The sequence below is a fragment of the Marmota marmota genome, unplaced genomic scaffold (assembly GCF_001458135.2).
Source record: "Marmota marmota marmota unplaced genomic scaffold, marMar, whole genome shotgun sequence".
Taxonomy (NCBI): domain Eukaryota; kingdom Metazoa; phylum Chordata; class Mammalia; order Rodentia; family Sciuridae; genus Marmota; species Marmota marmota.
The window spans coordinates 20,556,968-20,570,387 of NW_025999853.1; the positions used below are offsets into that span (position 1 = coordinate 20,556,968).

Genomic DNA, 13,420 nt, shown 5'->3' on the forward strand with positions numbered 1-13,420 from the left:
CATTGTTTCCCTGTTTTGTCTACATTAGTCCCAGATAATTTAGACCCTGGTTTGAATATTTTATAATTTGGCTGAGCTATAATGGAACATCAACTTTTTGTGTTTTTTTTTAAAGGGTTGCTAAGTGGCATTGTAGTTTAAAATTTATAAATTCATGTTAACTGTTTACATGGAAATAAGTTTAAGCTAAGTCCATGTGAATTTTACATGTTGGCTAACAAACTTATAGGGCTTTAGTAGCCTTATAAAGCCAGGCCCTGTTTCTCCTCTAATAGTGATGCTAATTGTATTTCAAGTTTACAAAGTTATATCCTTTCTCAGCATTCTATAGACTTAGTGATTCTCATTGTCTGATTCCTATTATTGGGACTTTTGGGGGATTATATGCATATCATATATAGATCTGTCTTTCATTTGTTTATTTGCTCATTCCTTGCCTAAGGCATTTATTTTCACCATTGATCACATTCATTTTCCTTCTCATAAGAGCTTTTTAATTTTTTTAATACGTGTGTGTTTGTGTAGTTCAGAAACAAACCAATGCAGAATATATACATCATGTATTTTTAAAAATTTGTTCTAATTGGTTATACGTGACAGTGGAATGCATTTTGATACATCATAAATAAATGGAGTTTAACTTCTCATTCTTCTGGTTGTACATGATGTAGAATGACACAGGTCATGTAATCATATATGCACATAGGGTAATAATGTCCTATTCATTCTACTATCATTCCTATCCCTATATCCCCTCCCTCTGTCTAGCCCAAAGTATCTAAAATTCTTCCCTAGCCTCCCCCCTCCCTTATTGTGAATTAGCATCTGCATATCAGTGAAAACATTTGGCCTTTGGTTCTTTGGGATTGGCTTATTGCGCTTAGCATGATATTCTCCAGTTCCTACCATTTACCAGCAACTGCCATAATTTCATTCTTCCTTAAGGCTTAGTAATATTCCATTGTGTATATATACCATAATTTCTTTATCTATTCATCCGTTGAAGGGCATCTAGGTTGGTTCCACAATTTAGCTATTGTGAATTGTGTTGCTATAAACATTGATGTTGCTGTGTCACTATAGTATGCTGATTTTAAGTCCTTTGGTTATAAACCAAGGAGTGAAATAGCGGGGGTCAAATGGTGGTTCCATTCCAAGTTTTCTGAGGAATCTCCATATTGCTTTTCTTAGTGGTTGCACCAATTTGATGTCCCACCAGCAATGTATGAGTGTACTGTTTTCCCCACATTCTCACCAACATTTATTATTGCTTATGTTCTTGATAATTACCCTTCTGACTGGAGCGAGACGGAATCTCAGTGTAGTTTTTTTTGCTAATTCCCATTTATTTATTTAAAACTTATACATTTATTAAAATGTTACATGTTCCATGCCCATCCTATGCTACTCAAGGGGATTAAACATATTACTTGCCAACATGAATAATAATAATAATAGTAATAATAATAAAAACCTGTACAAATGGAGAATCAAATCTAAATGGAATTCAGAACATCAAAAGAACACACCCAACTAAGAGCAGGAAGACATAGAACTTGATAAATTCTATGTTGAACAATTATGCTAAATGAGTGTTTTTTCTCTAGAAGATAAGGATTGGGCTAGAATTCAAGATTACTGCATTTTAAATCAAAATTTCAACTTGTTAGGGAAATTCATGGTTATAATTAGAGTATTAGCTTGATTTTGAAACATTTCAGTCTGGCCTGATTCAGAACTTTATTTTTTTTCTTTTTTTTTTATTCTATTTTTTTTATTAGTTTCACATGACAGTACAATGATCTTGACAATTCATATATTTGAATCAAATGGGGTATAATTTCTTATTTTTCTGATTGTACAGGTTGCAGAATCACATTGGTCATACAGTCACCCATATACATACAGCAATAATAATGTCTATTTTATTCTGCTGCCCTTCCTATCCCCCCTTCCCCTCCCCTCCCCTCCCATCACATCTCTCTATCCAATCTAATCAGTGTAGTTTTGATTTGCATTTCTCTAATTGCTAGAGATGTTGAACATTTTTTCATATATTTGTTGATCAATTGTATTTCTTCTTCTGAATTTATTAGAGCTAATATCTGACACCTGATTCTTTATTAAATATGAAATGTCATAAAATTTCAGAGTAAAGAAGACTTTTAACATCACCTTGTCCAGATATAAAAGCTTTCTGGATTGATTGACAGAAATAGGATACAGTTGATAGATTAAAGTATTGCATCTATGATTAATTTTTTAAACTGACAGTTGTTCTATGGGTAGGCAAGAATAGGTCCTTATTCTTAGGAAAACACAAAACCATTGAGGAATCAAGGTATCATTATTTACATAACTTACTCCCAAATATTTCATGAAAAAATTTATATGGGTTTTTTTGTCTGTGTGTGCATGTAAGTGTTCATGTACAAGGAGAAAGGGAAAAAGTATAAGCCAAATAGGGTAAAATTTAACAGAAGTATTTGGATAAAGGGCTTTTTTTATGTTACTTGCTATTCTTGTAAACTGTGTGTGACATTATTTCCAAATAATTAGTTTTTTAAATTATCTCATCTCGCCCTCTCAGAAACAAAACAAAACAAACAAACAACAACAAAAACCATATGCAGCCCTCATCGGGAAGATCAGGTAGCTTCCCAGTTACTCAGAGGGTAAGAGACAGAGCTGACCCTCAGTATTGAGCACTCTGTTCTGTTGTGCTGTCTTCCTCTAGTAAATAGTTTCTAAGCTCTTATTTAATCCTGGGCACAGTTATTCTGTTGTGTGGTAACACAGGACACAGCCAGTTTTACATAATCATGATGTAGCTTTGAGTATCTTTAAAAAATAATTTTGCTGTTACCTGGTCAGCTCTGCAGCCTGCCGCCCCACTGTTACCAGGACAGCTTGTTGTTAGATGTGCCTCCCATTGTAATGAGACCTGCCTATGTTTGCATTTTAACAAACAGTGGTTTTGTTCTTCTGTTTCTTGATAGTTACTGCTTCTTGGGATACGTTTCTCATGCTATGGAATTTGAAGCCGCAAGCTAGAGCTTTCAGATATGTGGGTCATAAGGATGTTGTAACCAGTGTGCAGTTTTCTCCCCTTGGAAACCTACTCGCATCTGCCTCAAGGGACAGAACCGTGAGACTTTGGATTCCTGATAAGTAAGAGAAACAAATGCTTGATATACTTTGGATTTAGGAATGTGAAAGAAGGCTGGAACCTGGCTGCTCCCAGTGCACTCTTTGGGAAGGCCTCCACGCCCAGCTACTTGCACTGAATCTGGTCACATACCAGGTGTACTGCCCTGGTTGCAAAGTCAAACTATTTCATACAAGTTTTTCCTCTTTAGTTCATGTCTTCTTTTTGAAAATTGTTTCTAATATGGAAATATGCATAATATGTTTCAAGTGTTTTGCGGGGGGTGGTGGTTGTTAGCAATCTCTTTGTAAATCTGATGTAAGTTTTCAATTATCTCCCCAGAAAGCTACACATTAGCGTATGTCAGAAGTTCATGTTTTTTGAACTTCCTAACGCCCATTCATGAACCCTTCAGGGGCTCTTGAATCTCTGTGCCAGGACTATTCTTTAATCAGTATCATTTATTTTGGGGCTCCAGAATTTTTTAATTAAAAAACATTTCTAACAAAAGTGTCAATTGTGTTTGCTAAGGTCATATCCTGTTATGCCGAATCTCTCTGTAAGAAACTTTTCAAGCCATAGCTGATTGCCCAGTTATTTTAAACAATTATGAAGCCATGATTTTTTTTTAAGTTTCAAATTTTTGAGTTTGAAAATTTTCAAAAATACAGGAAAAAATAAATAGCATAACTTTCCCACTATACTTATCAGCCAGCTTCAACAGTTATTTGCCAAGCTTGTTTCATCTCCCCTCACTTTATTTCTGAAGTATTTTTAGAACAAATCTCACACATCATATCACTTCCCTCCATAAATATGTTAGAGGGTAAGAATTTGAGGACTTTCCTTGACCCTTTTGTGGTAGAATTTGATTTGTAGCATGTGACTGAACAGGCCTAGGTACTACCAAATGAAGGAAAGCTCACAGGGCTTTCCCTTACCAGTGGGCACATTTTTCTGCCACCACCTAAGGGAAACACCATGCTGAGAAATCTGATGGTAGTAAAAACTACCAAAGAGAAGTGACATGATGCAATGATAATGTGGATGATACTGTAGAAGAGGGAGAGACTGGCTTGGAGTCCTAAAGGAGAAGCATGTTCCAAATCCTTAACTTTGGGGATTTAGAACTAGTTTAATTGTTGCTATTTGGTTTTTTTTGTTTTGTTTTGTTTTTGTTTGTTTGTTTGTTTGTTTTACTATGTTGGGGATTGAACCCAGGGCCTTATATACACCTTGCTCTACCACAGAGCTATATCCCCGATGCCTTTTCTTATTCTTCTTTATTTAAATCTCCAGTACAGCATAGCCTCAATTTCCTATTGCTGATTCAAGGAAAACTAAACAAACTGTATATAGATAAATGAGATAAAAGCACACTGAATCGTTAGTTTGTAATACCTGATCTAAGTACAGTTATTATGTTTGTGTAGATGTCTGGTTGCTCTTTCTAAATGATGTGTTGCAGTAGGGTTAGAGTAATGGTGGATCATGGCAACAAGAAGAAAGCTGATGTATCAGTGATCAGTTGTCTATATCTGCATAACAATCCCTAAAGCCTAGTAGCTTAATATACTAGAACTACCATTTCTCACAATTTCATTGGTTGTTGGGTGGTTCTTCTGCCCCATTTGGAGTATGTTGAGATTACTCACACAGCTTTGTTAACCTGGAAATAGGGTTAGATGGGTCTAAGGCCTCCCTCATGGGCCTCAGGCCTTTGGGCTTGGTGCTGCTTTTGGCCTGGGTGCCTTGGGTTCTCCCCCTCCAGTAGGAGGACCTCAAATTTATTATAAATGACAGGTGAGTTTCTAGAGAATAAAGGGAGAAGCTGCAGACTTTTCAAGGTAGGCCTGAAGCACACAGTGTCACCTCTGCCATATTCTCTTGCTCATAGTAAGTCATAACTCCAGCCCAGATTTACAGGGAGGAAAAACAGCTGTGATCACAGCACTTCTATCTTTGTTTCTCATTTGCCTACTGTTGAGACAAGATGCAGTGGTCAGGTCAGCCTGCAGCATAGAGGAGGGCCTTCAGAAAGAGGCCCTTCAGAAGGACGGCCAGCAGATGGGCTGCTGGAGTAGGGGGAGATTTTGATGGTACTAGCTGGCCATCTCATGACTTCCCATCGTTGCAGATGCCAAGTCTTGTCTTTGTTATCCCCAGGATTTATGCTTGAATTCAGGCCAAACTATACGTTCGATTTCTGTTCATGGAAATCTACTTGAGACTTCACTGAACTAGTCTCTGAATGCTCCCTCTTAACTTTTTTTTTTTTTTTTCAGTTATAGATGGACACAATACCTTTATTTTATTTTATGTGGTGCTGAGGATTGAACCCAGGGCCTCACACATGTGAGACAAGCACACTACCACTGAGCCACAACCCCAGCCCTCCCTCCTAATTTTTGTTTATACTGATTTCAGTTACTCCTGATGGATTATTAGATGTTGGGTGATAGAGATTAATAATTAAGTCACCTTTGCCTTCTATAGGGCACTAGACGAGCAGGCCAGGTTAAATCTAAGAACCTTTAAGTATTGATTCTTCCCAGTGGAATTCAACAAAAGTATTGAGTTCTTTTCAATGTCCCACATTGTGCTAGGTGCTGGTCTTAAAGAGATAAATAGATCATCATTTTTGTCCTCAAAAAACCTACTGCTTAGTAAACAGAAACAGGTCGATTTTTTAGAAGTCTCCATATAGTGTAGGTATAATAGTTACAGCAGATGGGGAGCAACTGAACCTGTGCAGCTTGGTCAAGGAGGTCTGGGGACAGGGAACGAGTCTTGCCTGAGAAGGCGGAGGTGTGTTTGAAGCACTGTGACCATTCTGAGTACAAAGTTCAGTGCAATGGTAGGATGCCTTGCCAAAGAGCTCGGTGTTTCATTTTATGATGGAGGAAGCCAGTGACATGTTTACACAGGGATTTATTTGCTTGGAGTGGCACTTTTAGCAAGGTAATAAGCACAGTATGTAGGTGACTGGAGGAGGATAGAAGATTAGAGCAGAGAGGCCAGTTAAGAGGCTTTTGCAATAATCTAGATGAAGGGTGTTGAGGATATATATGTACCTGAAGGCAAGCAGGGCCAGGATAGAAAGCAGAGGGTATTCAGAGGATATTTAGGAAGTGGTAATTAACAATAATATTTATTGACTTACTGGGTATAGGAGGAAGTGGGGAGTGGCAGGAGTTGAGAGTGACTTCCAGGCCTCTGGCTTGGAGATAGGCGGATGTTGCTCTAATCAGCCAAGGTAGAAAAATACAGGGTGAAGTTCAGACGATGGGACATCAGGGTGAACATTTGAAAATTCGAGACAGATGTATATGTCTGACTAAATTCTGTTGCCCGATCTTTTTCAAACAGTTATGAAAATATTCCCATCATGTATCATTAATACAAATATGATTTTCTTTTTTTATTGGTTGTTCAAAACATACAAAGCTCTTGACGTATCATATTTCATACATTAGATTCAAGTGGGTTATGAACTCCCATTTTTACCCCAAATACAGATTGCAGAATCACATCGGTTACACATCCACATTTTTGATTTTCTAAAAGGAAAAATTGTTAAGTCCTGGATATAGTGTCATCTGAAGATGGCTTGAGAATTTAGGAACACTGACACAAAGTATTATTTCCCAAACCCATAACTCCAACACTATGTAGCCTGATCCTTTTTAACTATTTTTATGCTTCTTTTCAAATGCCTCAAAATACTTCTTCCATTTATTATCTTTTTGCCTCCCTAGACCAGAAAAAAAATCTGAAATTTCAGAGTGTTGATGTAGATTTTTGCTGTTATCCTTTTGTTTTGCTCATGCATGTAAGATTGTTCCTACAAGGTAAGCAAGTCCTTAGGTATATACTGGGACTGCAAGTTGTGTTATCTCATCAATATTAGATAATATTTATGAAGAATACAGCACAACATAATTTTCTCATACTTCTGTTATGTTTTTTACAAGAGTTAATCTGTTATTATATGTTTCAAAGTCTATGCACCGATTAAATATTTATTATAATTAAGTTGAATGAGTTATTAATATTAAATGGTCTCTTTCTAGAAAAGGGAAATCTTCAGAATTTAGAGCTCATACAGCTCCAGTTAGAAGTGTGGACTTTTCATCTGATGGCCAGTTTCTAGTTACAGCTTCTGAAGATAAATCCATCAAAGTATGGAACATGTTCCGCCAGCGCTTCTTATATTCCTTGTACCGACATACACACTGGGTACGCTGTGCCAAGTAAGTACAAAAAGTTTCATAAAAGACTTCCACTCCCCACCTTTTTCTGCTGCAGCCCATGTTTGCTTCTTAACCTTGAGAAAGAGGATTGAAGATATATTCATTCAGTCACTCAGCAAATATTTACTGTGTGACAGCTATGTGCTGAGACCAATAGTAAACAAAGCACTCAAAATCACTTGCTCTCTGGGCCTGGGGATTTGGCTCAAGCGGTAGCACACTCACCTGGCATGCGTGTGGCCTGGGTTCGATCCTCAGCACCACATACAAACAAAGATGTAAAGATGTTGTGTCCGCCGAAAACTAAAAAATAAATATTAAAAATTCTCTCTCTCTTTCTCTTTAAGAAAAAAAATCACTTGCTCTCATGGAACTTCATTCTAGACAGACAATTAAAACATTAGGACAATAGATACTGTATGTCAGATGGTGGTAAATAATATAGAGGGAAACACAGCTGGGATGGAAGTGGGTGTGAAGTTTTAAATAGGTGTTCAGTGGTGGCCTCACAAAGCTAGGGGAAGGGAGGGGATGAAGCCTGAAGAATTTTGTGAAAGGAAGGGGGAACCTGGTGTTTGTTGGAGGAAAATCAAGGAGCTGGGAGCATGGAACTGGAGTAGGAAAGCCCTGCACAAGGACAGCTCTGACATGTACCTTAGTGAGAAGAGATGCCACTGTAGCATATTCCTTTCTCAGACTTCTACTTTCATGGGATGGGATCATCCTGACTGCTACGTGGATAACAGACTGTCAAAAGAAGAGAGATGTTGTTAGGGAACTGTTGCAGTCCAAGTCCCTACCTGAATCCTTGCGGGGGTAGTGGAGATTATGAGAAGTGGCTGGTTTGTAAATAGTTTGAAGTTACAACCAACAGTACTTGCTATGACATTAATGTGACAGAGGCAAGAAGGACTCCAGGATCTTTGGCAACAGTCTGATGGTAAACAAATGCTACTGTAGGCATTATTGTTAGCTGTCTGCTAATGGCCATGAAGCCCTTCCTGTGCATAAGGTACACTGCCAAAGTATTTCACACACCCATCTTATTTCCTTATCAGAACTTCCTGGGCAGGAAGGGCTCTTTTATTTACCCCACTTTGCAGATGAGGAAAGTGAGTTTCAAAGTTAAATTTTGTAATCATCTAGTTGAAAATAATAGAAACCCAGATAAATTCAGTTTCTCTTCCCAAGGTGGTTAATTAATTGGCTAATGTGTTTGATAATCTCAGAGTGGGGAAGGAAAGACTAGAACCAGGGACTTTGTCTCCTGTCTCTTGGCCTCTCCATATGGAGGCTTCATTCTGTCAATCACATCAGTACTGAGGCCACAGCTAGCTCCAAATCCTCATAGCTTTGTAAGTAGAGAAGAAAAAGCCCATCCTCTGTGCTTCTGCTAGAAAAGGGCCCTGGTGACTGGGCTCAGGTGGCGTGTTGTGCCCATCCCTCCACCTGGCAGTGAGATGCTGAGGTTTCCTCAATTGATCTCCAATGCCTGACTGGGCCAGTTTCCTTGGCCAGAAGCAGTGTCGTACCCACTGTAAACTCTGGGTGTTGGGATAAAGGACAGTCTTCACAGAAGGGGTGCTTCACAGACATGGTCACTGGGAGTGTGGGGGGAGGAATTCACCCTTCACCCTCCCTGCTTGTGCCTGCTGTGTGAAATAGCATGCCAAGTGTCCCCAGGTAGGAAGCAGTAGAGTGGGAGTCCAAGTCCAGCTGGCTATCTGTTCTTACAGCCTATACTCTCCTCTGTTGTTTTGGTCTCAATGGGACATTGTTGCTCAGGAGGTGTTGATTGTAACTTAGGATAATGAGCTGAGATAGAAAAGCATACTGTTAGTCAATAGATTTTTTTTTCCCTAAAGATCTCACCCACTTTTGGGCTCTGGCAATCTCAGTGTTATTTTTATATATAACGTATAGTGTGTGGTTAAGAACATGGATTCTGGACCTCAATATATAAGTCAAAGCCCAAGCCTACCACTTATCAGCCATGTGACCTTTGGGGAAGTCACCTAACTTCTTAGTGTCTCAGTTTTCTTCCCTCTAAATTAGGATGATGATAACAGTAACCTACCACATAGGTTGTTAAAATATTTAAATGAGTAAATATAGAGATAGCACCTAGAATAGTGCCTCCCACATGCTGGTCACTACACAACTCTTAGCCATCTCTCTCATCACTATCACTGGACATCTTCCTGAGTTTTTAAAGACATTATGTAACTTGAGTTGATCATGACTCAAGTGCCCAAGTGTCCCTCACCAGAGTTCTTGGCAATAAGGAAAAACATTGAATATTGACTTAACTAAGCAAACAGAATGTTTCATTTACACTCTTAATAATAGGTGCTATTTATCAAGTATATTCCTTCCAGAAAGAATGAAGGTGGTTTAGTTTATGATAACTCTCAGATAGATATATATATATATATATATATAATCAGTCATTGGAAGAAATGGGGAAATGAAGCAGCCTCCCTGGAGGAATGTACTTTGGTAAATAATTTGCTTAAATTTAATGATTAAGGATTTCATCTTTTTGACCACTTTATATATGTGCCCTACAGCATTCTTGAATTCTTTCTTATATGTTTATTATAATCTTTCTTCTTGACTCCTCTTATTGTAGTTAGGACAGGACAGTACAGATGAATGACTAGTTGGCCCAAGTGACCACTCAGGCCCCCAGACTATTTATTCATCTTCCTGTGAGAATTTAACCTTGATGAAATCATCCTAATCCAGGACTTTCTTCTAAAAATCTACAAGACTTAAAGTCCTTTTTTCAGACTGCATCCAGAGGTGAGAAAACTCAGCAGGAACTGAGTCATGCTTAATAAATTTAGCAGACTCTGAAACAAACCAGATGCCAGTTTACTTATTTAATGATAGTGGTAACTGCAAGAGGGCCTAGAACTTTTGCATGCCTTAATTAGGGCCTTCTTACTTTGCCAACAGAGTCAGAATGTAATCAGAGGTTGTTTAATGAGGCCTGGAACTATAAAGCAAGAGGAGTTTGTTGAAAAAATCTTGATGGATATTTTCCTCATGTTCAAAAGTGAGATGGGCCCACCTTTCCCCCACACCTGCTAGGATGATGCATGACTGTTTCTGCTGGTCAGGTACAATCCAGTGGCCAGAAGGGAGACCTGCCCACTGACTCTGCCTCCTGCTATTGCTGGACACCTCCTTTCTGTGGATATAGTATCTTCCATGGATTCAGTATCACTGTCATGTGATCCTGGCCACTTAGCTAACCTCTCTAGACCTTAGTCTGCTACTTTATAAAATAGGTATGAGGAGGTACTTTCATCATGTAGTCATTTTTGAAGATTAAAGTTAATGAAGAGTCAATTAATGTTAACTATTAGCTGCTCTCATGTTTCAGTTCTTCCTGATAGAGATTTTGTAGTTCCTTGTAGGTGGTATTCAAGTCATTTCACACATTTGCACCTAGTTTTGGTAATTTGCTACTGTCAGTAGCTACTATCACCTGTTGAATGCACTTTATGTATTTGACTGCCAGAGGGTAACTTTATTAGTAAGTAGTTGGATCTGCAATTTCTGCTATTTAATTGGAGTTCATAATCATTTAAATGTATGTAACTATGATTAGACATAAGTCTACCATCTTACTGTTTTCTATTCCATTTGGTTTTTGTTTCTTTATCTTCCTTTTGTACTGAGTATTTCTTTGTATCCCATTTTATCTCCTCTACTGACTTTTTAGCTTTTTTCTTTGTCCTATTTTTGTGTTCAGTGGTAACCTCTAGAGGTTATAGTATGCTTTCTTATCACAGTCTACTCTTAAATTAATTTTGTGATATTTTATATATAATATTTCAAAAAATATATTCACCAGAAAACAAGTCTGCCAGCCAGCCCCTTGAGCTTGGATTTCCTGGCCTCCAGAGCTGTGAGTAATAAATTTACATTATTCATAAGGCCTAGTGGTATTTTGTTATACAGCCCAAATGGACTAAGACTTTGTTCTATTCTCTTATGCTTTGTATTATCTTTTTTTGTGAGGGCAACAGTCATGTTTACTGTAATGTATATGTATCTTTTTATTCTGCTGCTCTAAGATCTTTTGTTTTTAGCAATTTGACCACGATGGACCTAGGAATTATTTTCTTGCAGTTTATTGAACTATTTGGATCTAAAAATTGTTATTTTTCCATCATATTTGGAAATATTTTTGTATTTTATTCATATATTTTTCTTCCTTAATTTGTTACCACTTTTTGAGATTCCAAATTCGCATATTTGGACCACTCGTCATCATCCCATAGTTTATTGAGACTTGTTCATTTTTTCAAACTTTTTTTTTCCCTGTGCTTAGTTTGCATAGTTTCTTTCACCTCTCTTCAAGTTCACCGGTCCTTTCTTATGTAGTGTTCAGGCTGCTGTTAAGCTTATTCATTCATTTCTCTGGTGAGGTTCCCAATTTATTCATTCATGATGCCCATCTTTTCCCTTAAATTCTTATACATATTTGCAAAAATTATTTTACATCCTCATCTGCTAATTCTAACATCTATGTAGTTTAGTTTCCAAGTGAAAATTTCCTTCTTTGTATGTCCTGTGATTTTTTTATTGTGTTCCCAAACATTGTTAAATGTTTGAGAATACATATTCTGCTGTCATTGTCTAAAAAGTATTGTTTTGTTATGATAAGGAACTAACTTTCTGTTGACCCAGCTAGATTCTGCTGAAACATTGAGCTTTTGTAGAAAGGATTTAGAGTAGCTTTTATTTGTGGGGTATAGTGCCATTGAACTTTCTAGGGTCTCAACTGAATGCCTCGTGGTCAGCAAACTGTGGATAGAACTTGAGCATCAGAGCTGAGATGTAGTTCTTCCATACAGCACTTGCCTAACATGCATGAGGCCTTGAGTGTGATCACCAGCACCATGAAAGAGAAAAGAATGAATGAATTTGGGAGTTTTGAATTCTGATTTCTGTTTCTCTGCCCAGTAAGACTGCTATTTTCTTGGGCTCTACTTCCATGTACCATAGTTTGGAAAGTACTCCCAAGGAAGAAATCTGGTATGAAATGGATTTTATGGTCATTTCACACATTTCCTGTCTTTCAAGATTCACAGCTCTAAATCTCTTTCCTAGTGCTTAAAAATAGTTGCTTCATGTATTTTGCCCAGTTGTATGATTGTTTATCATTGAGGAGCAAGTCTGATAACCATTACTCTCCCCACCATGGCCAGAACTGGAAGTTCTCTTAAAGGAAATTCTCTTAAAGGAATCTAAGGAGCTAATTTCAAGTTTACATGGATGTACTATATAAGTGTGTAAGAATAGCCATGAAAAATATTGACAAGAACAAAAATTTAAAAGAAACTTGTCCAACCAGCTCTTGAAACATACTATAAAATTATAGTAATTAAAATATGGTCATAATGGTATAGAATTAAAAAAAATAGGTCATGGAAAGCTCAGAAGCAGACTCATGTATATATGGGAACTTGTTTTAGATAAAGATGACATTTCTAATTAGTGGGAAAGTTTACAAACTATTTAATATGTTTGTTTTGTTTTGTTTTGTTTCAGTGCTGGGGATTGAACCTGAGCTTTGCACATGCTAGGCAAGCTCTCTACCACTGAGCTACATCCCCAACCCTTAATATGTAATGAAGATAACTAGATTTCTATTTGGAAAAATATAAAGTTGGGTGTTTATTTCATACCATGTATTTTACAAAATTGTATATGAATTAAACAAGCAAACATTAAAAATTGGCTAAGTGATACCACTCCCAGGGAATGTTCAGGGTATCTAAATGAATGTAGAGGATCAGCGGAGTCATTTCTTCATTTAGTATAAGGATTTTAAATGTGTGCCATGGGCTTACATAATTAAATTTCTGTGTCTGTTTGTGTGCCCAGTACTTACCCTCCTCCTCCTCTTCTTCTTCTAGCTTTAAAAGACCATTTATTAATCTTAAATATTTACAATTCATACAATAAAATATTTACCAGTTTATTACTGATGGATTATGTT

At 37.4% G+C, this 13,420-nt stretch overlaps 1 protein-coding gene across 4 annotated transcripts in view; it reads left to right on the plus strand.

Annotated features, from left to right (window-relative positions):
- Window positions 1-13,420, plus strand: part of Poc1b (POC1 centriolar protein B) — a 90,264-nt gene that overhangs the window by 18,725 nt on the left and 58,119 nt on the right. For all 4 annotated transcript variants that reach the window (XM_015482951.2, XM_048804175.1, XM_048804169.1 and 1 more), the window contains exons 3-4: window positions 3,000-3,171; window positions 7,222-7,401. In XM_015482951.2, the coding sequence (XP_015338437.1) occupies window positions 3,000-3,171; window positions 7,222-7,401 (352 nt within the window). The remainder of the gene's footprint in view (window positions 1-2,999; window positions 3,172-7,221; window positions 7,402-13,420) is intronic.